Raw genomic sequence first — 25,224 nt, 5'->3', positions numbered from 1 at the left:
CGTCTGTCTGATGTTGGTCTGACATTGATCCATCGTCTGTCTGATGTTGGTCTGACATTGATCCATTGTCTGTCTGATGTTGGTCTGACATTGATCCATCGTCTGTCTGATGTCGCCCAAGCGCTGGTTCATTTTCTTCCTCGGCCTGGTCCTGCTCTGGTTCATCGTCTGTTTGCTGCTGATCAAATGCTGGTTCATCTATCTGACCTTCATCCAGCTCTAACTCATCGTCTGTATCAGGTTGGTTCAACACCTGTCCACCGTCTGTCCCATCTTGTTCAGACACCGATTCATCGTCTGTCTGATTTTGGTCCAAAAATGGTTGATCGTCTACCTCACCTTGGTCCAACAATGGTTCATCACCAGTCCCACCTTCGTCAAACACTGATTCGTTACTTGTTTCATTGCGGTACAACGCTGGTTCATCGTCACCCTCAACTTGATACAGTGCTGGTTCGACTGCTGCTTCAACCTGGTCCGACGGCAGTTCATCGTCTGAACCACCTTGATCCGGTACTGGTTCATCGTCCGTCTCAGCAGGAGTCAGATCTGGTTCACTGCCTGCTTGATCCTGGTCGAACTTCGGCCCCGGCACAGGTTTATAATCTGTCTCATCTTGGTCCAGCACTGATTCATGGTCTGTTTGATCTCGTCCCAACGCTGATTCATGGTCTGTCTCAGATTGGTCCAGCGCTGATTCATCCTCTGAATCTGCTTGATCAAGTGCCGGATCATTGTCTTGCTCATTATGGTCCAGTGCTGGGTCATCACCTACATCAGCTTCACACAATCCTGGTTCCTCTGTCTCAGCTTGGTCAAACACCGGTTCAGCTTGGTCCGACGCTTGTTCGTCCTCAGTCTCTGATTGGTCCATAAATGGTTCATCTGAATCAGCTTTGTCGAATGTTGGTTCACTGCCTACTTCATCCTGGTCCAACGTATGATCATAATTTGTCTTAGCTTGATCCACCTCTGGTTCATAGTCTGTCTCAGCCTCGTTCAATGGTGGTTCATCATTTGGCCCATATTGGTCCGACGCTTGTTTGTCCTCTGCCCCTCCTTGGTCCGACAATGGTTCATCTTCTGAATACATCTGATCGAGCGCTGGTTCATTGTCTTGTTCATCTTGGTTCAGCACTGAATCGTCGCTTAGTTCAGCCTGCTCCAGCACTTGGTCGCCTTCGGTCTCAGCTTCGGCCAGCAATGATCCTGCCGCTGGTTCATTGTCTACCTCAGCTAGATCTGGCGCTGGTTCGTCTTCCTCAGCTTCATCCACCGAGGGTCCATCATCCGACGCCCTCCCACCTCCAGCCCCAGGCACCTCACGGGCGAGCTCACCTAGCGCCGACCGTGCGCCCGTGTCCGATCGGTCCAGCCCGGCCTCCGAGTCCGGCTCGCTCAGAGCCAGGGTGGTCTCACAGCTCTGGTAGGCCTCACTCTGAGTCAGCACGCCACTGCCATCGGTGTCGTGTGGTCCGCCCGCCTCAAAACTCGGCTCTCCGTGAGACCAGACCGACAGGAAACTCTCCTCGCCCGGTGATTTCACCGACACGACGCTCTCCTTCCCCGGAGTTTCCATCAGCCCGCTCTCATCTTTCGACTCTGTTCGTCCGCCGCTCTCCCCAGCCCTCAGGTCAGTCCCTCCAGGCTCCGGTGTTTCCCTAATCTCTTCCCCACCGGACCGTGCCTCTCGTTGCAGCGCCTGGTCAGCACTCCTGACCCCGCCGAGGTGCGGGCTCGTTCCCGTCCGGTGTCGGCTCGGCCCGGGACGCTGCGAGGCCGGTCGGGTGGAGCCGATGGCGGTGCCGACGGGAACCAGGCCACTGGAGGCGGCGGCGTGCCGCGCCTGCCGCCGGAGGAGAGGAGGCGGACAGGTCAGGGGCGGGACGGAGAGAGAGAGAGAGAGCGGACAGTGGACACTCCGGTCGGGGACGGGACAGGGGACAATCAGCTCCGGACAGGGCAGGGCAGAGGGAAAATCAGGTCACAACTGTGAGGCGATAACGCATGCAAGACTTGTTTATTTACAGTAAACGAGGAACAAACTTATTGATCATCAGTTAACCCGCGCACCGACGGGGGGGGGGCGGATATCCGCCCCCCCTGAGGTTTTTCGCGAATAGCGGGAAAACCGCGGCGCGTAGCGCCGCGAAATTTGGTATGACTATTCCCTTATCAATTTTACACATGGTGTGCAAGTTTGAACCTCCTACCTTTCAAGGTCAGGTCACCAGGTCACTTTGAATGACCCAACCTCAAGTCACTTTTTTGCAACTTTGTCACCGTGCCAGAGCTACAGTAGATGTCGGAGGCCTTTGAAAGTCGCAGGATGTTATTAGGTCATTAATAGCTACAATTTGTTTATCTCGGAATTTTGATATCGGTGACCTAAGGTCAGGTCAATTTCGCGACCTCCCCATTATAAGTCAATGGGGGAAAAATCAACTCCCTGTTTTTACCACTAAAACGGGTCGGAATGGCCCCATATACCATACATGACTTCATATACGATCAACCTTCACTACCTTGAGGTCTGTTTTGCTGTTGGGCAGCTGTGAGGTCATGTGACGTCATCAAAGGTCACCAAAGGTTTTTGGCCAATAACTCCGTACAGGAACAAGATACAGACGCGTGGATGGTCTCATTGTGTTCAGCTCATCAAGACGCATCGAATGATATACATGATGACCTCGAGGTCACGTGACCTGAGGTCAACCTTTGACCTTGACCTTTCGAGGTCAACATATATATCATTCGATGCGGATTGACGAGAGGATCACGATGATGCCCTTAGTTTGTTCCTATCTTGACTAATTCGAAAGTTATTCGAGAAAAACTCTCTCCATATTTAGCGCCGCCATTTTGACTTTTTCGACCCCTGTGACGTCATCTTTGACCTGACCTGAAAATGACCTTAGTAAAAATTGTAGATCTTGACCGTGCGTATCCGATGCCGTTTACCGCTTGTCGCTATCTTGCTTCGTTCTCGAGATCTCAGGGGGGGGGCGGTCATCCGCCCCCCCCGTCGGTACTAAGTTGGCGCAGACCCCCGTCGGTGCGCGGGTTAATAAACAAATGTTAAACACCTTTTCTGGAAAGATGAAAGTGCAGTGCAGTTACCAGCTATTGTGTATAGGATGACAAATAAACGGACAGTTGCATGCTGCGTGCAACTATTCGACGAATCAAAACATGCTGGCGACTCCTCTTTAATCACAGTCTGTACACGGAACCCCCGGTGCCCCGAACTCTTACCGCGGCAGCCTCCTCAGCAGCAGAACGGAGCGCTTCCAGCCAGTCGTCCCTCTCGGACTCTGTCTCAGCAGCCAGCGCTACCGGCTCCGAGCCGGCGCCGCGCACTGTGAACGCCATCTCTCGGCCGCAGTCGGAACCAGCAGTGACTGAACAGTCCGCCAGGCTGAGCCCCAGCACCGGGTGCACGTCCTGGGGACGGAGGTCGGCGGGTCAGCGGGACAACGGACAGCAATAGGAGCAGTCCCAGACCCAGCCATCTGACTAACGGCACCGTCAATGACCGGCAGCTGCTGATCAACGGACAGCTTATAGAACCGAAGAGCTTACCAGCATCAAACCAAATAATTTATGCATTCTATTGATGCTACCAATATGCAGTTCTACGAGCATAAATATTTTTTAAAAAAATGCAGATGCTACAATGCACAACGCACAACACACGTCATCCTTGAGACATTGAGGATGGGACAAACTCCCGGCGAACAGAAAAAAAAACTCTTAGGAAATATAGGAACAGTCAGCACTGGAGATGAAAACTGCTCCAGTTATAAGGCCGGGTCAAGTTTATTCGAATTAATAAATAATAATTTGAAATTAACTCAAAGCACAAATGTCGTGTTCATCAAACTGCTAAAAACATATTAAATCTTTTGGAGCCTCATAGATTACGAAAGATCCCCCGCGGAGCTGAAACTGTTTACATTCTGCCAGATGACACAGAGCTCCCCTGCCATCTGTCACCGCCACCTCATTGAGTAGAGGCCCGTTTACAACTGGCTGCATTTTCACAGGCCGCATTCAGCAGCGGGATTCCCGGGTATCACCCTCCCTCAGCAGTCACCCCCTCCCGCTCCCCGACGGAGCGCTGTGTCCCTCATCTGCCCAGTGTCAGAGTGGGGTGGTCGAGAGGGGGTCGATCGATAGCTGTTCAGTTCCACTGAAACTTGACGCTGCATTGCTGACCCACCCGGTCTCGGACAAAATGCTATCCCGTCGATGCTGACCCTGTGACCTCCATCAGCTTTAGCACTCATTCAAGGCTCACATATTCCTGCTGCACGGGAGCAAACTGTCGCAAGGAATAGATGAACCAAGTACCAACCACTTAAGATAAAAAGTATGTCATCAGACGCGTGCCTTCTCCATTAGGTAATGCTAGCCATTGAAGTCAGCTTCACGTCATATCATCAAAGCACGATTTGAGTCCTCGATGGCTTCATCATCAAAGGCCACCGAGGCTGAAGCGACATTCTCTGCTCATTCACAGCTCAGTTAACCGTTAATAACCTGCATTCAGTGCCGGTATTCGTCCGATTCATCGCGCAGCGTTCGACACCGTTCAATACGGTGCGATCTATCCGCTTCGGATGCTCACTGCGCCGGAGAGCTCCAAACATAGAACCCAGAGAAGCGCAGTTCGTTGCCGCTGTCTGACAGCGACCTCGGTACGGCGTCAGACTCGGGTCTGCCCGCTGGCCGCCTGTCCCACACCCTCCTGAGCAGCGGCATGGGGTGGGCGCCGCCAACGACGCCCCCTGCCGCCAGACATATTGGCTGTTCGGGGGGGGGCGGCGGCGCGGCGGGCTGCAGCCGCCCGCTACGCCGACACGGTGTGGAACTGATATCAGACGGCACAGACGGCAAACGGCCCGAGTCGGAGAAACGCTCTGCCCGAGCCCCGAAGGATTGGTAACACACCTCTACAAAAAATGACAAGAAATGAAACGAAAAAGGCAAGCGAGTTACAGGTGCATAGTTTAACGACGATAAAAATGATGTCGATTAGTCATTCGCCAGAAAACAAAGCATAGTCGCCGCCTACTGATTGAATAGCACTGCCATCAGTCATAATCCTCATTATCATTTTCCAGACTGGTCTAAACAATGTCAGAATCAATAAACCCAACTGTCGACTCCCATCAATTCCAACCCAGTCCCACTGCGCCACATCCAGTCCGGTTCAATCTGCCGCCACCATCGCCCTGCCTCTACGGCGCCGCGCATCTGACCCGAACGTCGGACAGTGTTTGTGGTCTGTACATCGATTCCGGTGACACCGACGGTCGCCAGAGCTGAGAGCCCTGTGCCGGCCGTGACCGCCAGCCCCGCGGTCGGATCAGGACCGGACGCCGCGAGTTGTGGTCAATTCCTGGAGCGGTGTGGGTAAACTCTGAAGTTGGTGAGACGTCGTAGCTCTGAGCTCGAGTTAGCTCACAAAGACAAAGGCAGCGGACACTTTCGGCACGGACTGAGTGACACGCCAGCGGAATGAGACTGAAGTAGGCATATCCCTCCCCTCGGCGTGGATCCAGCTTGAAGAGCTGTGGAGATTAGCGCAGAACATGGTCCCATTCACACCAACTGCCTCCACGCCAGGCTGAGCTGGCAAAATTCCCAAAGCGTTAATCTCCATCTCAGGCGCCGTCTAATACTTCCAGCCTGACGCGGTCCGCGGCCCTTCAGGCCGGGCCACTCGTCAGAAGACCTCTCATCTGTAGCTGAAATGGTCTGACGAATCACCAGGGCAGCATCCCTCCCGCCGCCAGGCCTCGACTCAGCAGCAGAAGACACCAGAATCGCACGCCGAGGCAGCTAACAGTCCGCGTTTTCGGTCCTTTCAAACAGCTTCACAAGCAGGGGTAATCCCTATAGAGCAGAAACGGCGACCGCTACCCTCGTCGTCCACAAAACTGCGCGGTGGCGCCGGCCGTCATACTCGTAATCTGCCCTGACGAGCGTCAGTGGCCCCGGCCCCCACTGCCGACATATTTCAGTGTGAGTTACGGCGGCCTGGACATGACGTGGTCTAATGTAACGTCACAGTCAGAAGACGCCGCTCAGACGAGCTGGTCCAAAACTCAGCATCAACGACCGCAGGCTGCGTCTGAGCCGGTCTGAAACCAACTGAAAATAACCACAGGGCAGGCTTTCTATTTTAATGGAAGCAGTATCACCGAAAACGCACCAAACAACTGGTGTTTGTTTGTGATAAATTAGGCTACCATACCATGATATAACAACGGGAAACACATTGCTCAGAATTCTGTTGAAAACCACAAGGCTCTCAGTGCTGCCATGCCTCAAAGAGTTGCTTTACGGCAACGTTCCAGCAACTCTCCATGACAATTTATTTTCCGGTTCCATCAAATCAGCGTAATAACCGGCCTTCCTAAAATACTGTCCCGCAGGAGCGGACGAAACGTTTCAGTGCCGTTGAAAATGCAAATACCCGCACTGTGGCTGCAGCGGCGCAGTGCGGTGCGGACGTGAGCTCAGCACGTTTATCTAGCTTTACAGTCGTTCGGCCACATTGTCGGGACGTTTATTTCGGCCGGAGACGGAGTAATGTGAGCTGGTTGGCTGACCGGCCGGCCCGCACGTCGGTCCGCCACGTGGCACGTGCGCCGCGGTACAAAGGTCACCGGGTGATGCAGCGGTAGCCTGCAGTCTATCGCCCCAGGCCATAGACATTCGGTGAGCTGGTCAGATAGCTTGGCTTCAGCTGGCATCGCAGGTCCTCTAGTGTTCACTGTTCATAGCCCATCAATTGTTTTGCGGTTGCGATTGTATATATGTGTGTGGGCAGTGGTAGTTTAAGCTCATATAAGCAAACCAAGGTAAGAATGAAAAAAGCATGATCTAATGTTTGCACATACGCATACAAATACTGCACATTACAGAAACTCCAAACCGAAAGTAACAACTGCATTCTGCAATATACATTCAATATAGCAATCTTGGAAACTATCATCCTAGCTCATCCAGAAGTTTCAGCGCGTGATTACTCCAAAGTTGCCACATAATTCAGATGTTAAGGTGGCTGAACAGCATTCATTTCGTGTTGTGTCGTAGTTTCTATGGCCTTGGTTGTGTCCTTGAGTGGAGCATGTGTATCGGATTCCACAAGGAGCTCTAGTAGTCATCAACTTCCGGCAACAGCAGTCCAGAGCCGCGGTTGGTAGAGCCTATGTAGTAGCCTTTGGCAATGGATGGAGAATCGCCATAACAAGACAAACAGGATCAAGCAAACCACGATGAGTAAGTAAATTGGGTAGCGCAATCCCCCAGTGGATCCCGCGCGACGTCCCCTCACCTCGGCTCGTTTGTACAGGAACAGCAGGGCGTCCGGCTGCAGGACGGCCCAGCGCCGCCTCCAGTCGGCGGCGGTACCGGATGGGGCGACACCGGCCGGGCCGCTGCGGCGCCACAGCCAGCCCTGACGGCGGCAGCTCCAGTCGGCCGGCACCGGCAGCACAGAGCCCGTGCTGGCCACCTGGCGGTACAGAGGGTGACCCGGGGTCAGTCAGCAGTGAGCCCGTGCTGGCCACCCGGCGGCACAGCGAGCAGCGCGGGGTTAGTGGGAGCAGCAGTGCAGGGTCACTGCTGGAAGTGGGGTCACTGCTGGCCACCTGCAGGTACATACAGCGGGGTCAGGAGGAGCAGCATTGGGGGCCACTGATCGTACCCCAGTGTCAGCAGGAGCAGAGCTATAGGTCACTAGGAGCAGTGAGGACTACTGGGAGCAGTGTAGAGCCACTGAGAAGCAGAGCAGGGTCACCAGAAGCAATGAAGAACCACCGGGGCACCAGACAACACTGAGCAGCACAAAGACGTAACTGAGGGTCGCTCAACACCAGAGCGACACTGCTGGAAGCAGGGCGCTACCGAAAGAAAGGAGTCCACACGGCTGACGGTTTATATGGTGCTGAGAAGAGGAGGAGTGGACACCCGACAGTGGACAGTAGACGCCGTCTGGTGTCCAGAGTGGACAAATGACATCCGGGCTGCATTGGATGGCGGACAGTGGACAGTAGACGCCGTCAGGTGTCCCCAGAGTGGACAAATGACATACGGGCTGCAGTGGATGGCGGACGGTGGAATTGGGAGGCAGGTGAGGGTAGAATCAAAAGCTCGGGTAAGACGTTACAGCCCTCAGCGGCGACTGAGTCACGTCAGAGCAGCCCTCCGGTTCTAGATAGTTCTAAATAGCAAATACTTCTTCTGTAAATAGTTCTAAAGATCAGATCCATATCACATTTAATCAGCAGTTGTCAGCTAGGAAGTTTTCAAGTGGTAAGTATTTCCGTAATACCTATTGGGAGACAGCAATGGTTTTATCAAGGTAATCGTTACAGTATGGTCATATTAACAAGAGCCAAACTAATACCTTTCCTTTACATTGTTAAGGAACTTCCTTTTGTACTTGTACATCACTGAGAATAGCAAATCGCTAAAAAGCTGGGGAATTCCCTCAGCGTCGCTCAGACCACTCACTTTGAACCCACATTTACCCAGTGGGCTCTGGTGGATGGAGAGCATCAAAGGAAGGTGAGGGGATTTAGATGTCACCGTTGATGGCGAATTGAAATGCAATCACGGCGGCCAGTATAAACACGGCCGTCCGGCGTCGGCTGAGACGGTTTGTGGCGGCCGAAATCTCGCCGGTAGCGCGGCAGCGCTTATGAGCGCCCATCGATCGGCAGATTCTGCCGAGGGGCAGCGGCAGACTGGCGGCGGAGACTATCCTCTGAGCGCCGCGACGGGGAACGGTCCCAGCTGGACCGGCGCGCAGTGGACTGACCGCCGCGGGACCACGCCGGTCCGGACCGCGGCAGTCGCCGGACCCCGAGACCACCCACCATCAGTGGACCAGTCTGGGCCCGGTGGACCCAGTGGTCTGCCGGGAAGAGTTAGTGACGCAATAATCTCCCGGGATGGTAGCCGAGATTGCCCCTGCGGAGAATTCTTGCTCAGCTACGAACCCAAGCTCAGAGGCGGGTTTAATTTATTCGTTATTAAATGTCTCTCCACTTTCTTAATTTGCATGTTAATATTAAATTAATCAATCAAATATGAAACACGGCATTTAATAATTCATTATCAACCACTGCCCTTATTCTTTCATTGCATATCAAATAGGACGATGGGATTACAAACAGTGAATGGAGTGTTGGCGCATAACTTTTCGCTTGAACCAAGGATTACGAAATGAATATGCATTGCATAAGCTACCACCTGCACGACCCCCGAGGATTCTCCAGATGCGCCAGAGCAATTCAGAACAGTGTTAGGTCAACACCTGCCAAAGACACCCGCCTAGCACCATTTCAGTTCCAGTTCTAGCTTCCAACACAATCACCAGCAACAGCCCAGCACCATCACATTAGTCCAGCCCTGTGTTTGCCGGCACAGCACCAGCTCAGCCCCAGTCCTGCAGTGATTATTTCAGCCGTTAGTTCGACCTCCGGCGGTAACCAACCCGCTCCACCCCCCGTGTGTATCAGCCATCCCCAGCGAACACATCGACCGGGGCCGGGAAACGGCCGGAGATACAAACTGAGATAAACAGAGGATCACGGCTCGTCCAGAGAGGAATTTAATAGTCCATCGAATGCCGGAGATGAGCAGCCAACTTGTTCAGATACAGAGCGGCAAGCTACCCCTGGTAAAGGAACGGCAATGCCGTCACTAGTTTGTGTAGCCTCTTCACCAAAACGAAGCCTGCTTATCCACGCGATCAGACTGGCTGTCGCTCACCATTATTAAATCTCGCAAATACCTGTGTATGTGGGGAAAGAGCCTAGAAAGACCACCGCCTTGCGAATTGTCCACACCAACAGTCCAGCCGCCGGCAGCACGACATTGCCGCTCGCTCGCTCCGATGAGCCACTTCCAGGACTGAGCGGGATCAGCCCGGGTGACCTACGCCCGAATCGCCTATTCCATCGAATGTCTACGCCCGGGTGACCTACGCCCGGCTGACCTACGCCCGAATCGCCTACTCCATCGAATGTCTACGCCCGGCTGACCTACGCCCGGCTGACCTACGCCCGAATAGCCTACTCCATCGAATGTCTACGCCCGGCTGACCTACGCCCGGCTAACCTACGCCCGAATCGCCTACTCCATCGAATGTCTACGCCCGGCTGACCTACGCCCGGCTGACCTACGCCCGAATCGCCTACTCCATCGAATGTCTACGCCCGGGTGACCTACGCCCGGCTGACCTACGCCCGAATCGCCTACTCCATCGAATGTCTACGCCCGGGTGACCTACGCCCGGCTGACCTACGCCCGAATCGCCTACTCCATCGAATGTCTACGCCCGGGTGACCTACGCCCGGCTGACCTACGCCCGAATCGCCTATTCCATCGAATGTCTACTGCCGTACGGCCTGCCCGTGTTCGTGGAGCAGTCCCTGCTGTGTTATCGAGTAAGGATTTACCCATTCACTACGCCGGCTGACTGGCGGCCCCATCCTTTGTTTGCGCTATTGTCGTCCGTCGCCCGCCGCGGCGGTGCCCAGGCCCAGGGGTCGCCTGTCGCAGCGGGGGGTAGCGTCCCGCCCCGCGGCCCCTGACGCGGCGAGAGGTAACATGCCGCGGTGCACGGCACGGCGGGCCGCCGCCGCCGCCGCCGAGGGAGTGGACGCTGACAAGCCGCCGAGGGAGTGGACGCTGACAAGGATGAGGGCCGTGGGCCTGTGGCATCACCTGGGTTTGTATGGATTTTTGTTCATTTGGCCGGCGGCTTAAGTCACCGATTACATTAAAAGGACAAGTGAAAATGAGCCCCTGCACGAATTAGTGTCTTTGCCAACGGCTAACTTCAATTGCAGGAGGGTGAGGAGGGGTCGAAAGAACCACCCAGTGATTCATCCCTTGATTAAGCTATAGGAAAAGCGGGTTTGGCGAGTGGAAGCCAATGAAATAAATTTTTATTTTCCTAAGAACAACTTCACAAGAGTCATTGCCATAGAGTGCATCAAGTTTCAAGTTGAACATATTTTTTGAAAAATGTGAAGTAAAGCCTTGCTTCTCCGTCAAGTGACGGTGTATTCAAATAACCCGACCGTTGGGTAACTTGAACAGTCTTTCTTTGCACGCCATGAAATAGTTATCTGGCTATCACCGATGTTGTTTGGTGTATAAACAAATAGGCACAACAGCTCTAACATAGGTACCTTATTGAAGAAAGATTAAAACAACAACAAAAATAACCGTTGCAGAATATCAATATCTGCTTGCTGCACACCAGCCAGTTGACAGAGGTTGGCTTCTCTCGTCAGTTGTGCAGATCGTCTATATCTCCGTTCGGTAAAACCTATCACAACCTTACCACATCTGTTAGAGTGGTGCCAATTGGATTTTGAACCTTCAGAATTCCGATTTTGTCCTATGCCCAAATCGGAATTTGGTTGGACAAAGGCAGCATGCTTTGGACAATATTTGTCAATCACTTGCAACACTTCAGCATTTTTATAAAGTAATCGTGCACACCAGTAAAACGCCTTTTGGGGCGACCAACGAAGTGAGCGGGAGGGTGGGCCTTGCACGTGCGAAATTGCGAGGGGGTACCACCAAATAACTTGTGCACTGCACCCCAAGACCTACTAACCGGTCCCTAGTGATGTGCCAAATTTGAGCGCAATCGGCCCAGCCGTTCTCGAGATCTGGAAGCGGCACCCTGCATGTGCGCACGTGCCAACTGGGTCCCAACTGACTTTTGCACGGCACCCTACCAACTGCTCCCTAACCGTGTACCAAATTTGAGCGCAATCGGTCCAGCCGTCTTCGAGATCTGGAATCGACCCCTGCACGTGCGCACGTGCAACAGCACCCCAAATCTGGCACATGGATATGCATGGCTTAGTGGGTGCCTACCTACTTGCTAACTTTCAGCTCAATCTTTCGGTAAAAAATATTTTCGGGTCATGTCAGGTCACCGAGCTATAACCTCACAATAGGTAAAACCTCCGACTCTTTTTGACAAAATCGTACATCTGGCGTAACTGGACGCGATCCCATCGACAAGAACGAAATTATTCTGTGTGACTTATGTCAGATTTTGACAGGACATGAAACATTACATTGTATATTGACATTTCTAAGGTCAACAAAGGTCATTGACCTCGCATGTCTGTGTTTAGTGGGGTTTCTTGAGGTCCTGAATCCGAATCTGTGGTTCAATCTTCATCTAAATGCTTTCAAAATTGTTCCTCGATCTGTACAAGGTCACCTCAGGTCAATTAGGACCGTCCTCGCCAGCGGCGGGTGTGACTCTCGTGTTCCCGGGGACTATGTCACGCCAGTATTGACTGAACTGCAGTGAGCTATGCATCATTTTGTTGCTAATTCATTGGGAAACACGGTCGTGAAAGTTTCATGTTGATATCTTTCATGGATTTGCCATTATTGGCTAAATAGCTTGGAAAATTTTAGCTTTTCCCCGTAAATTGATCGTTGACTAGCCAAAACGGTGTCAAATATTGACCTAGGATAAAAATATAGGTATCACCAGTCGCGAATACTCGTAAAGAGCAATCGACTTGTCTTTGTTGGGAAGCGCTACGACGTTTAGTTTCGAAATGCCAGGAGGTCGGATCACCCCCCCCCCCCCAGGCCGCATTACGAAAAATGCCCTGCCAGGGCGAGGGTTATAATAGCACGATCTAGGCGTCCAAAAAAGGGGTGTGATATTGATATGCAACGTAGCATTTGATGAGCGGCTTGGTAATAGTTAGATTGTCCTGGAGTGACTCAATTCAGTTAAGTTCTGGAACACTTGCAAGCTATACATTAAAAAATATCTAGGCGCGTCCAGTGAATGTTGGAAGGTATTGGAAAGTAATTACACACAGCGAATATTTTCTACTCAGATCATGACGTTAAGTGTGTAAAATAACAAATGCAATAGCGATTGAAATGAACATTTTTTGTAGGTTCACAAGTGAACAAGAGGTGCCAGGTGGATCATAGGTGGACCCCGGAAAAGAAAGGGAGATCGATTTCACCTGCCAACTTCGGTACCCTGACGCCATCTATAAATTTTCAAATTAATTTGAGTAATTTTATCACGCATTTTTGTAACATAATTAGACTATTGCCAACACGTTTTCGTGATATCACCAACCAAGAAACCGATTTATGTTGCATTTTGTGTGCTTACTCATACTTGCTTAGTCATAGTCATACATTTATTCAGTTCACGTCCCAATTAGATCCGTTCCACTCAAGTGTGGCTATTCCAGAGTCAGGCTCAATATATCAAAGTAGAAACAGCTCAGATTGGTCACTTATGCTATAGTACAGGCACACGCACCAATTCACGCCCATTCCCACTCGGCCATAGACGTGTCATCGAGAGCCGGCGCTGCACAGCCAGCCCAGCTGCGACTGGCGCACGCTGCTTGCTTGTTTTTGTTTTGTTGGGTTAGGCCCTTTCGGTCTGACAAGACCATTTCAGAGCCGGAAGAATGATAGGAATTAGGGGGAGACATTTGTCTGGGCAGACACCCTAGGGCCTAGAGTCGCCGGGGCTTAGCCCGTCCGAATGGACAGGCCGACCAGGACCCCCCCCCCCCCCCCAGCACCAGGGACGGCGCCACGGATTTCGCCTTGCGGGGGCAGGTTTTCAGAAAAAGGGCCCAAACAAGATGGGGGCCCAAACTTTCCGAAATATCGTCAATACCGTCAATACTATGCAAGCCTTTATTTGTACAGGTCTCGCGAGATTAAGCGGTAGGTTTGGCACTTTTACATTTCCGGTTATATCTCAGAAACTAATCGATCTACAATGAAGTAATTTTACACGATCGTGGCCGGCTTGTTACCCAACAAGTCGATCGCATCTTCAACACTTAAAAGCTTAAGACGACGAAGATATAGCCTGAAGTACACTAAATTTTCTAGGTGCAAAACCTACCGCTAAAACCCGCGAGACCTGTAACGACCTACCATTCCCACATCCGTTACCTTCTACACTTGTATTTATTTTGTTTTTATTGCATACCATCAACAGGTTCAGAAACCCAATAATACACAATAACACAAATACACAATAGCTTTTGTGTTAACCCGCGCCCTGATGGGGTCTGCCTAGCAACGCGTTCTGATGGGGGGGGGGGCATTTTGGCCCCCCTAAGATCTCGAGAACCACGCAACATAGCGACAAGCGGTAAACGGCGTTGGATAGCCCCAACGGGGAACTACCTTGTGACCTAATTTCATTGACCTCGTACAAACCGATGACGTCACAGGTCAGGTCAAAGGTCGAATTTTCACCGTTTACAGGCATTTCAATAAATGCGTTGTAAAATCGAGTAAAATGCATTTCATTGACAATCATCGATGGGGAAATGTTCTTCAAACACATATTTTGCTATTTGAGGTCACTGATACCAGGTCAGGTCACAGAGGTCAGGTCACTGGGGGTCACAATATGAAAGTGTCGTGTGATACATGTTTCATGGTCCATTTTACATGACAAATGCGATTATGTGGATCAGGCAGACTTTAGGGCCAGCTTAGGTCACGTTTTGGTCAAGGTCAAGTCAAGGTCAGATCAAGGTCAGGTCAAATTAGGTCAAATTTCAAAGTTGATATTTTTGCATAAAATGGGTACCGATTCGATGCAGCTCGTCACGGGGAGTTCAATGGTGGTCTCTTTTTTGCGCTAGAAGGTCTAGAATTGCTAAAAATTGAGTTCAAAAATTTGACGTCATCAATTTTTAACAGTTTTTTCGCTATAACTTGGCCAAAAAAAGAGGTATCGATCTTAAATTTGGTATGTATATCGAAGAGCGCAGGGACTATCACATATATTCCGGTTTTTTTCGAAATTCGAAAAATTTTTGGAAATTTTTTGAGTTTTTCTAAAAAAAAATCATTTTTTTATTTTTGGGGGTCAAAATTCCAAAATTTTGAAATTCCGAGATAGCAGTTTTGTAGCGCCGTCTTTTCTCTACACAACCACATAAAGAACTTTAAAATTGCTTATTAACTGTAGAATTGGTGAGCGTTTCAAGATGTCATGTTTTTTGCTCATTTTTACTCGAACATGACCTCAGTTTGACCTCAATAACTCCTGACCTGAGGTGACCTGTGACTTGAAATTTTGTGTGAAGGTGTCGAATTGATGCCCGGTAAGGTACCCAAAATTTGGCTGCGCTGCGTGCCGCCATTTTCTCACTATTTAAGAAAAACCACAGGGTGGGGGCCAAAATGGCCCCCCATCAGGGCGCGGGTTATTAAAGGACACACTCTTAACCCTCGCCCGTATTGGTGTTTTTCCAGCCACGAACGTATAGGGGGCAGGAGTCTGTTGCCCCCCTTGCCGTTTCGCCCCTTATCAAGCTAGACCTCCGCAGAAAAAAACGAGCGTGCTGCCCGTGACGAGAGAAAGCCGATGATACCCAATTTTAAGGTCCTTGGTCATCGGCTAACCTTCCAGGTCAGGTCAAAGGCCAAAAGTCGGGAAAAGCGGGACATGTTAGAACGTCGTAAAGGTGGCTGCTATAGGTTTCTTTTTTCGGGGTGATGATCACGAATATCATGTTAACCCTCGCCCGCACATGCCATTTTCCCATCCTAGAACGCACATGGGGCTGCTATATGGCTGCTATAGGTTTCTTTTTTCGGTGGCAACCACCACGCACATGGTGGTTGCCATGTGCCTCCCGGCTCAGCTGTCATTACTGAGAGTCCCACAGTAAAGAACCTTGGCGTGGTGATGGATAGACACCTTACCTTCGAACCGCACGTCGATCAGCTTGTAGCGAGGTCAACAGGTATACTGATCGCCCTGTCTCATGCCAAACATGTACTTCCCAAAGAGACGTTGGTTCGTATCGTCAGTGCACTTGTGCTCTCCTCTATCAGATATTGCATCGCACTGTATGGCACTTGCGGTGTAACGCAGCTCCACCGAGTGCAAAAGTTGATCAATTTTTGTGCGCGGATTGTGAGCGGAAGGAGGAAGTACGATCACATATCTGATGTCGTAAAGGACCTTTGTTGGCTTAGGGCTGATCAACTGGTCTGCTATCACACTCTCTGCCTGCTGAAGAGAGTCATGTTCACGGGTCAGCCAGGTGATATAGCCGCGATGCTGACTACTGCTGACCATGGCTATGATACGAGACAATCTCACCAGCTAAGGCGCTCACATGCTGTAAGCACCTCAGGAGTCCGCCGATTTAGTTTTAGAGCAGCTGATTTGTACAACCACCTCCCACCCGATGTACGTAATGCCCAGCATATCTATCAGTTCAAGCGCCGTCTTAAAGATTTTCTTCTAGACGATGATAGGGGAAGTTGGGGCAATGCCGGAGTTGGGGCAAAGCCGAAATTCGAGATATTTCGAAAACCGTAAGACATGGATGCCACCTGTCAGTGATGCTCTGAAGCTTAAGTGACTACAATTATCGCATGTTTGTTACGAGTCGTCATTCGGAATACTTCGGCTGTGAGGGCGCCAAAAGCGTTTTCAAGGTACGCGTTCCTTGTACTACATGCGCCTTTGAAGCTGCATTTCTTACTCATTATGCTACCGTTTGTCTGGCCAATTCGGTCAAGTAATCTTCAGCATGTCTTTGCATAAGTGTGCTGCCTATTTGAAATTTATACGGCACGTTGAAAAGTTATGGGTCTGCAAATGAAAGTATGGCTGGCTGGGGTAATGCCGAAAACGTGCAATTACGCACGTTAAAGCACGCTACGTGGACTTTACTGCTGTAGAATAGCAACGCGAATTTTTAGTCACACAAATTACACTTTCAACCGACACAACGGCCTGTTACCTATAAGGAATTATTTACCTGGCATTTTCTTATTATATCACACAATTATAACTTCCAGTGTGCACCAAGCGTCCTCAAGCTCTTAAAACGCGTGTCAGCTTTGATAAATTCTGGATAAAGTTTGAGATAAAGTGGCAAAACATCAATGTCGGCATTCCCCGTAGATCATTTCTCCCATTTTCGGCTTTCCCCGCAGTCCGGGGCAACGCCGAAAAAGTCACTTCTTTGATATTTTTAGTTAGTGCGCTTAACGGTATGCGAATTCATCAAATGCGCCTGGTATGTTTGAAAGGCAAAAGACTGGCCTCTCGAATGACGCCAACAAGAATAGCTTAAGTTGTCTACCTTGCGTGCTACGGGCGTCAGAAAAAAAAGTATTCGGCGTTCCCCCAACTTCCCCTATGATGTGAGGCGATGATACGGATGTGTCTGGTTGGCCGATTGACCTCTGACCCTAGTGGTGGTGATGTTGTGTGTGTGTGTGTGTTTTTTTTTCATGTCATCTTTTATATTATCTCGTTTTATGTCCCACCTTTTTATTCACAAGACGTGTGACTTTTAAACAGCCACTGTAAAGTGGAAAGTTGCTAAATACATGAATTGAATTGAATTGCCACCCCCCGCGCCGTTTCGTTCCTGTTGGAGATAGAGCTTAGCGGTAAAGACCAAAAAGATTCTTTGGGAAGAGACAAATCCAATGATACCCGATTTTACCTTCTCAGGTCAGTCATTGACCTTCCAGGTCAGGTCAAACTAAAAAATGTTGCTGTTTTGGGTCACCGTTGGATATCAAGTGCGCTGCTTATCATATACCGATGACGATGCCGTTTTCTGGTGCCAAGCCAGCTAGAACCTCTTTGTCACACTACCCGACCAGATTTTTGCTGTTGAGGTCATTTCAGGTCAAGTTAGGTCAAGGTCAGTTATATGTGTTTGTATGTCTGTGTGTGTCTGTGTGTATACTGATGTGTGCACCGATTGTTTTTGTGTCCATATTACATGAAATCATGATCTGAGAAGCTTTTACCAAAAATGCAGGCAAAAAACTTCACAAAAAGTAAATTCAGCTTGCCTAAAACGCAATTATCTTAGATGACCTAGGTTGACCTTGACCCTGACCTTGACCCCTGTACATCGTCGAACAACATGTTCCATGATAGGTGGGAGGTAAGACTGGCAAAAAAGGCCGAAATCAAGGTGTCAAAAGCTCACAAGGCCCATGGCAAACGCAAGATGTTGAGAATTGGCCATTTGGGTCATGACATGACCTGACAAACAAGGTCATATCTCCGAAACCAAAAATCACAGAAACTTGAAACTTTCAGTGGACATCAAGAAAGGATAGACGAGCAGCTATACCAAAAATCAGCTCTCTAGCTCTAAAAATGTTGAGTGCAGAGCAGAAAGACTACCTGGGGGGGGGGGGTGGCAACCCCCCCCCCATGTGCGGGCGAGGGTTAATAATGATCATAGATAATGTCTTCATGCATTTAGGCCAGGTCGGGTCAGGTCAGGTCAGGTCAGGTCAACCAGTAAGGGTTTTGCCGGGTATTCGTAGTAGGTGGCAACCGCCTCTGACAGCTTCGTAACATGTTACGAATGCACCAAAATTACTTCGTAAATGTTCAAATGGTTGCTAAATTCGAATTCAGATCCAAAAACTAGCCTAGAGACATGTAAAACTCCAAAAAAGAAAACCGAGGTCATCAAAGGTCAATGACCTGACCTGACCTCCCGGTGATCTTGACACCCACCCTAATGCATGGGAGCAACATCATATCCCATGTTTGAACGCTTGAAACCACGAAAAGACTGCAAACACGCGGCTGATGCGAGCCGACATGCGCTGAATCGCGATTCCGGCCAAACATGGTCTCGAAAGTAGTAGGTCACAGGTCAAAGGCCATTAGGGTCAGGGTCATGAAATTTTAAGGATAGGTGTAAAATTAGCGCCCCCAGGTCACGAAGTTGGTCGAAAGAGGTCATGTCGCATATCATTCGATTCGGCAGGTCTTCCTGAGTTCATTGGTAGCTTTCCTGGCTCGCTAGCTCAATTTGATCGGGAGTGATTGACGAAAAACTAAAATGACCTTGATGACGTTGTAAATGACGTCACGCAAGGTCAACATTGCAAAAGTGACGCATGTAACCTTGCAAGGAGTACATCAAATCACGATTCTGTGTGCTTGAGATAGTTGGAGATCGTTCCCGGCGCCAGAATAGCAGTTTTCATTTTTCCCCATTGACTTTTAATGGTGAGGTCACGAAAATGACCTGACCTCATATGACCTTTCGGAAAAATCCGAGATATACAAGTTGTGAGACTCGTTATGGATACTTGATCCTGCAAGTTTCATTTCCCTGTGAGTTTCCTCTGGGAGGGCGTTGTGAAGTTGCGACATCTGAAGACCGTGCAGAGGTTCACTTATAACGTCATAGGTCAGTGACCTGACCTGACTCGAAAATGCCGTTGGTGTCAAAAGGTCCGGCTTGAATCAAAGGTTAGGTATGCCAAGTTTCAGCTTTCTATCGCCAGTGTGTTAGGAGCTATCGCGGAAAAAACCCTAGGGCGGGGGGGGGGCGGCACCCGCCGTCCCCCCATCGGCCGGCGAGGGTTAAATGCATTTTCTATGCAAACGAAACTCATAATCAGGTGACAACCAAAGTATAGCGTCTTACCATACCCGTAATACTACATGCTTTCGCATGCTTTTGATCCTCCAATTCTGGATAAAACACCCCGTTTTGAAATGCCTTGGAAAAGCTCAATCACGCTGGAATGCAGCATACCAGTGCTTTATGCATTATTTTGTTGAATGGTTGAAAGATAAGGTCTTTAAAATAGTATATGGCATAGTGCGTTATATAGGCTGTGAGTTTTGCACCGATGAACTTGTGACCATGGTTTGTACCTATGTATGTATGCATAACACTCCAATGTACCTATGTACAGTCTGCTTTTCTTTTTGCTCTATCTATGATCAAAAGTTATAAGCGAAAAACATTTGACCTATTTTAGCGAAATTTTTACATTTATATCCCCCAAAAACTCCCTAAATATTGACCTAGAGCAGCCAAATTTGCACAGGGGTGAGAAATCTAGGGGGCCCACCTACCTACCAAATTTGGTGTTTCTAGGTGCCATAGGAGCCAATCGCGAGGGGGGTCGCATCGACCCCCCCCCCCCCGCCCTGCCAGGCCGTGTTATGAAAAATGCCCTGCCAGGGCGAGGGTTAAAAGTACCGCGCAAAGTGACGGTGGATCCATCAACCCTGACCGAGGAAGGGCCTGCTATAATTTGAAAGTCACCGAACCAATTGACCTGGGGAATGGACGAGGATATCCATTGTTTCGGTGACTAGCAGTCCTTCCTCGGTCAGGCTTGATGGATCCACTGTTACTTTGCGCGGTACTTTTAAGACATACTGTGCAATGACGTAAGCTTTAAAACCTACCACGTGGAGGCTTGAGATCGTAAATAAATAAATATAGATAAATACCTAATAGTATATGGTCAAATAACTAGTCTAGCGGTGACACACTTCCCTCGCCAGTATTGGTGTTTTGACAGCCGCAAACGTATAAGGGCGGGGAAAGTCCGTTGGACCCCCCTTGCCGTCTCACCCCTGATGGAGCTAGAGCTTCGCGAAAAAACGAGCGTGTTTCCCGTGACAAGAGGAAGCCGATGATACCCAATTTTAAGGTCCTAGGTCATTGGTTGACCTTTCAAGCCAGGTCATTGGCCCAAAAGTCGGAAAAATCGAGACCAGTTGGGTCGTAAAGTGTGGCTGCTACGAGGTTATTCGGGGTTCTGATCACGAATATCATGTTAGTTTTTATCACAGATGATGTCTTCATGCTTTTAGGCCAGGTCGGGTCAGGTCAGTTCAGGTCAACCAGTAGTGGTTTTGCCGGGTATTCGTAGTAGGTGTCAACCGCCTCTGACAGCTTCGTAACATGTTACGATGGCACCAAAACTACTTCGTAAATGCTCATATGGTTGCTAAATTCGAATTAAGCTAAAAAAAAACTAGCCTAGAAACATGTAAAATTTAACCGAGCTTATTTAAGGTCAGTGACCTGTCCTGAGCTTCAAGTGAACTAGACACCCACCCTAACGCATAGGAGCAATATCATATCACATGTTTGAACGCTTGAAACCACGAAAAGAGTGCAAACGCGCGGCTAAGAGGAGACGACATATACGCCAAATCGCGATTCCGGCCAAACATGGTCTCGAAAAAAAGGTCACAGGTCAAAGGTCATTTGCGTCAGGGTCATGAAATTGTTAGGGTAGGTGTAAAATTGATGAACGCGATGGTAATGAAAGTTCCGTCGCGATCAGCGAGTTTTTACACGAGTTATTATCGAAAACCGAGAGGGGGCTGTTCGACCCCCCCCCCCCCCTTATACCGGCGAGGGCTAAGGGGGAGGGGCGTTTCTCACGGTTCTTCCTACCTAAGATCATTGTTAAGATCTGAAATGAGAAATCATAAAACATGGCTCACAGCAGGGCTGAAGCGTGAAATACGCAAGCATGGCTACTCAAGCTTGATCAGCTCAACGATTAAAAAAAAAAAAGCAGTTCAGGCTCTCCGCCGATGATGACAGCCTGGTCGGGTAGTTCGCTCCGCGACAGGGTCCGTCTGCTTTGTGCGGCGCGGCACGGCGCGGCGGGGGGGGGGGGGAGGCGGCGATGCGTCTGAAAGGCGACGCTCGGACGTCCCGGGAATCACCTGTCACCATGCGGCGCGGCGGTCGGTCCCTCCGACCCTTCCCATTGTTACCTGACTTGCGGGTGCCGGTTCCCCCGGAAGGGTCACTTTGGTATGCGAAATCTTCACTCTTTAATCGGACAGGAGGGGAGCAGTAGACATTCGATGGAGTAGGTCAGCCGGGCGTAGGTCAGCCGGGCGTAGACATTCGATGGAGTAGGCGATTCGGGCGTAGGTTAGCCGGGCGTAGGTCAGCCGGGCGTAGACATTCGATGGAGTAGGCTATTCGGGCGTAGGTCAGCCGGGCGTAGGTCAGCCGGGCGTAGACATTCGATGGAGTAGGCGATTCGGGCGTAGGTCAGCCGGGCGTAGGTCAGCCGGGCGTAGACATTCGATGGAGTAGGCGATTCGGGCGTAGGTTAGCCGGGCGTAGGTCACCCGGGCGTAGACATTCGATGGGGTAGGCGATTCGGGCGTAGGTCAGCCGGGCGTAGGTCACCCGGGCGTAGACATTCGATGAAGTAGGCGATTCGGGCGTAGGTCAGCCGGGCGTAGGTCACCCGGGCGTAGACATTCGATGGAGTAGGCAATTCGGGCGTAGGTCAGCCGGGCGTAGGCCACCCGGGCGTAGGTCACCCGGGCCTGAGCCGACTGAGCGGATAGTCGGAGGAAAGCCTTGGTTACGCTCCAGCCGCGCGTGACGAGCGACCAACAAAGTCCTTCAGAAGCGCGGCCAGCGACCACCAGAAGTTTCTGATAAAATGGCCGTCGCCAACACACTGATAACACATTTCTTCTTCCACGGAAAGAATGCCACACAAGCTGGCAGATCGGTCACGTACAAAAGAAAACAGACTTCAGTGTTGACACTCTGAAGCAATTCGACAAAAAAAAAAACAAATAGCTTGGCAAAAAAGTACCGCTATCAACGGGATTTAGAGCACACGTTTGAAAACCAATGAGCATATTAATGTGAATGTACCCAGAGATAAGTAGCTATTGGTCCCACCTCGAGCTGCAGCTGGTCGGAGGCGGCGTGCGCGATCCGGACCACATCACCGTGACTCGAGTCCAGCACCCGGCTGCCGTTGATGGAGACGATGATGTCGCCCACCTGCAGACCTGTGGAAGACATAGGCACTGGAGTCAGAGACAGACTCTAAGTAGTATGACGTCTCATAATGATAAACGGCAGAAGAAAGCATCTAAGAGAGAATACGGGGCGACATTAGTTCAATGGCTCAGCCAGGGCCGGGTTGGACAGATTGGGTCAGACTTGACACGTGGTTTGTGCAAAGACAGAATAAGACCATCTACCATAACACACTGAGTCAGACTTGACTCAGATCGAGACGAACACTCTGAGATCGAGAATCGGCAACACTCTTCGAAGCAGATTATCAGCAGCAGTCCATGCCATGGCAGACAGCTACCCGGTTCAGCCCTGGTAGACGGCAGCACCAGAGCAGCGTTTGACGGCGACTCAGTACGCAGGCAGCGTGGCCGGGCCACGGCGCCGTACGCGAGATAGTGTGTGTGTGGTATGTCTATGTGGGAGTGAATATATCCCCCTACAAACCCTATCTGTCTCCGGCGAGCTCAGCGGCACAATGACGGGTCCGGCGCGCCGTCTCATATAGTTTGACCTGTCGCATAAACTGCTCTATCTGGCCGGCCCAGCCACGCGCAGTCGCCGCCGGCGGTCGGCGCGCTCAGTGGGACGGGACGGGACGGGACGGGCTCCGGCCAGTCCGGCAGCGGTGGCCGCTGTCGGGGCCGGCCGCACATGACATCGATCAGAGCGGCGGCCGGCCGTGCGGCGCCCGTCGGCCGGGCCGCCAGCGCCGCTGCATCTCCGGCCCGCTCAGCCGCCCCTCTGCCGTGTCACTCTGCCGCCCCTCCTCTGCTCTCTCCCCGACTCCCCGCTCTCTCCGTCCCGCGAGACACCGCCACTGACGGCGATGACGCCTGCTGATGACGTGACCGGCCGTCATCAACTAGAACACGGTCACTGGGAGGGCGGGTCTCCGCTGGGGAAGCGCCACGCCCAAACAGGCACGGACAGTGGCGAACAAAAACAGAGCCACGACCGGGACAGAATTCCGAGCGACCGGCGCGGCCACTGCGCTGGGAAATGGGGTGATGGAACGTCCACGGAACCGCCTGATGGATAGTAGGAGACCATCAGAACGGCAGAGAACAGGAACATCAGGATGTGCTTACACGCGTCATCGGTCACCTCAGTGACGCTGCGTATTACCATGACAAACATATGTCATAAAGTGATATTGAGAATATTCAGTGTCCAGTGTCCTACATCAAGGTCGACCACACAGCGTATATTGGACACTGAAACAGTGGAGCGGAGAAAGACACGGCGTCACTGACAGATTGGGAATATCGGAGCCCGCGCGAGGGAAAACTCTGTGCAGTTATTGAGTATGTACAAACGGTGAGCGCGGCCCGGCAGCTGGGAGCTGTGTGTGCCGCGGTCTCCCCCAGCTCTTTGCTCACGCCACAGTGCACACAGGCCGGTTACCTGCGCTCGGCCACCGCGGCACAGCCGGCCGGCTGGTCAGCAGCCCGGTCGGATCACCAATGTCGTGGACGGCCAGCCTGGTGCGAGTCCCGGTAATTACCCCGCCGAAAACGGCCGCCGCACCGACCACCGCTGGGCGGTAGGTAGGTCACGGCACGTGGCGTGCCGACCGACACCGACACCACAAACACGAGGCGCGACCGACCACACTCGACGGGGCGGGCATACCCGCAGCCACTCTCTATTGGATTGATGTGGTTTGCACTAGAGTGAGGCACGGTTGGCAACAGCTAACCGGCGAAAAGCGGTCGTAACCGCCCTAACTTAGCTCCGGGACCGCAAATTTGACTGCTCACAACAGAGAACAAATAAACACCATAATAGTCTGCACTCTGCAAGATACATACTTCCAAGCTACCCACTGAAACCACCTCCCACACCCCATATGTGCGTGTTTGCGTACGTTTGCGCGCGGCGGCATGGCTTACCTGACAGCTGCGCTGGCGTGCCGGGCTCGATAGCCGATACGACCACGGGTCGGGAGCCGTGGATGCGGAACCCGAACTCGCCGCTGCACTTCTGCATCATCACCGTCTTGTCGCCGGCTGTGGCATGAGGGGGACGGGGGTCAGGTCAAGTCAGGTCAGGACCAGAGTATATGGGAAACAACACGGGGTCAGGGCGCCACCGGTCCGTCATTTTCCATCCGGTCTGGACGGTCACCTTTATCCAACGTGGGTAGCTCCTAAGGAGCGACTCACGTGCGGTGGGGTGACCATTAGCAGGGCTGGTCGGCCCAAGATACCTATAAGAAACGGTCGGCCTGTCCACTGGACGGGCTCAGTCCCGGCGGCGCATCAGGACAGCCGCCCACATCAATGTCTCCCCCTATATTTCCTATCATCCCTCCGGCTCTGGGGCTCACATTCAACAAGACAAACTATGTAAAAATCGAAAAATCCTGGAAACGTTTACATTTCTTAATGAGGTTTAACAGAATCCTTTGAAGTTTTGATATTAGCTTTTTAAACCGAAGATTCTGAGTTGAAAGCTCGATTCAACATCAATCCTGGATTGAAATACAATAAAGAGATCAAACAAACCTAAAGGTCGCATGACTGAAAATAGCATGTAA

General features: G+C 51.1%; 1 protein-coding gene across 5 annotated transcripts in view; it reads right to left on the bottom strand.

Annotated features, from left to right (window-relative positions):
* Positions 1 to 25,224, bottom strand: part of LOC122388069 (serine/arginine repetitive matrix protein 2-like) — a 119,858-nt gene that overhangs the window by 7,007 nt on the left and 87,627 nt on the right. For all 5 annotated transcript variants that reach the window (XR_006257727.1, XM_043378848.1, XM_043378850.1 and 2 more), the window contains 4 exons: positions 24,578 to 24,694; positions 22,560 to 22,672; positions 7,349 to 7,528; positions 3,256 to 3,444 (listed from right to left, as the gene is read on the bottom strand). Coding sequence is in view for 4 of the 5 variants with exons in the window: in XM_043378848.1 (XP_043234783.1) it covers positions 3,256 to 3,444; positions 7,349 to 7,528; positions 22,560 to 22,672; positions 24,578 to 24,694 (599 nt within the window). In the remaining variant the exon portion in view is untranslated. The remainder of the gene's footprint in view (positions 1 to 3,255; positions 3,445 to 7,348; positions 7,529 to 22,559; positions 22,673 to 24,577; positions 24,695 to 25,224) is intronic.

This window comes from Amphibalanus amphitrite, unplaced genomic scaffold (assembly GCF_019059575.1).
Source record: "Amphibalanus amphitrite isolate SeventyFive unplaced genomic scaffold, NRLGWU_Aamphi_draft 000307F_arrow, whole genome shotgun sequence".
In the NCBI taxonomy this organism is placed as follows: domain Eukaryota; kingdom Metazoa; phylum Arthropoda; class Thecostraca; order Balanomorpha; family Balanidae; genus Amphibalanus; species Amphibalanus amphitrite.
The sequence above is the reverse complement of the archived record's forward strand: the minus strand, read 5'-3'. Positions and strand labels throughout refer to the sequence as shown.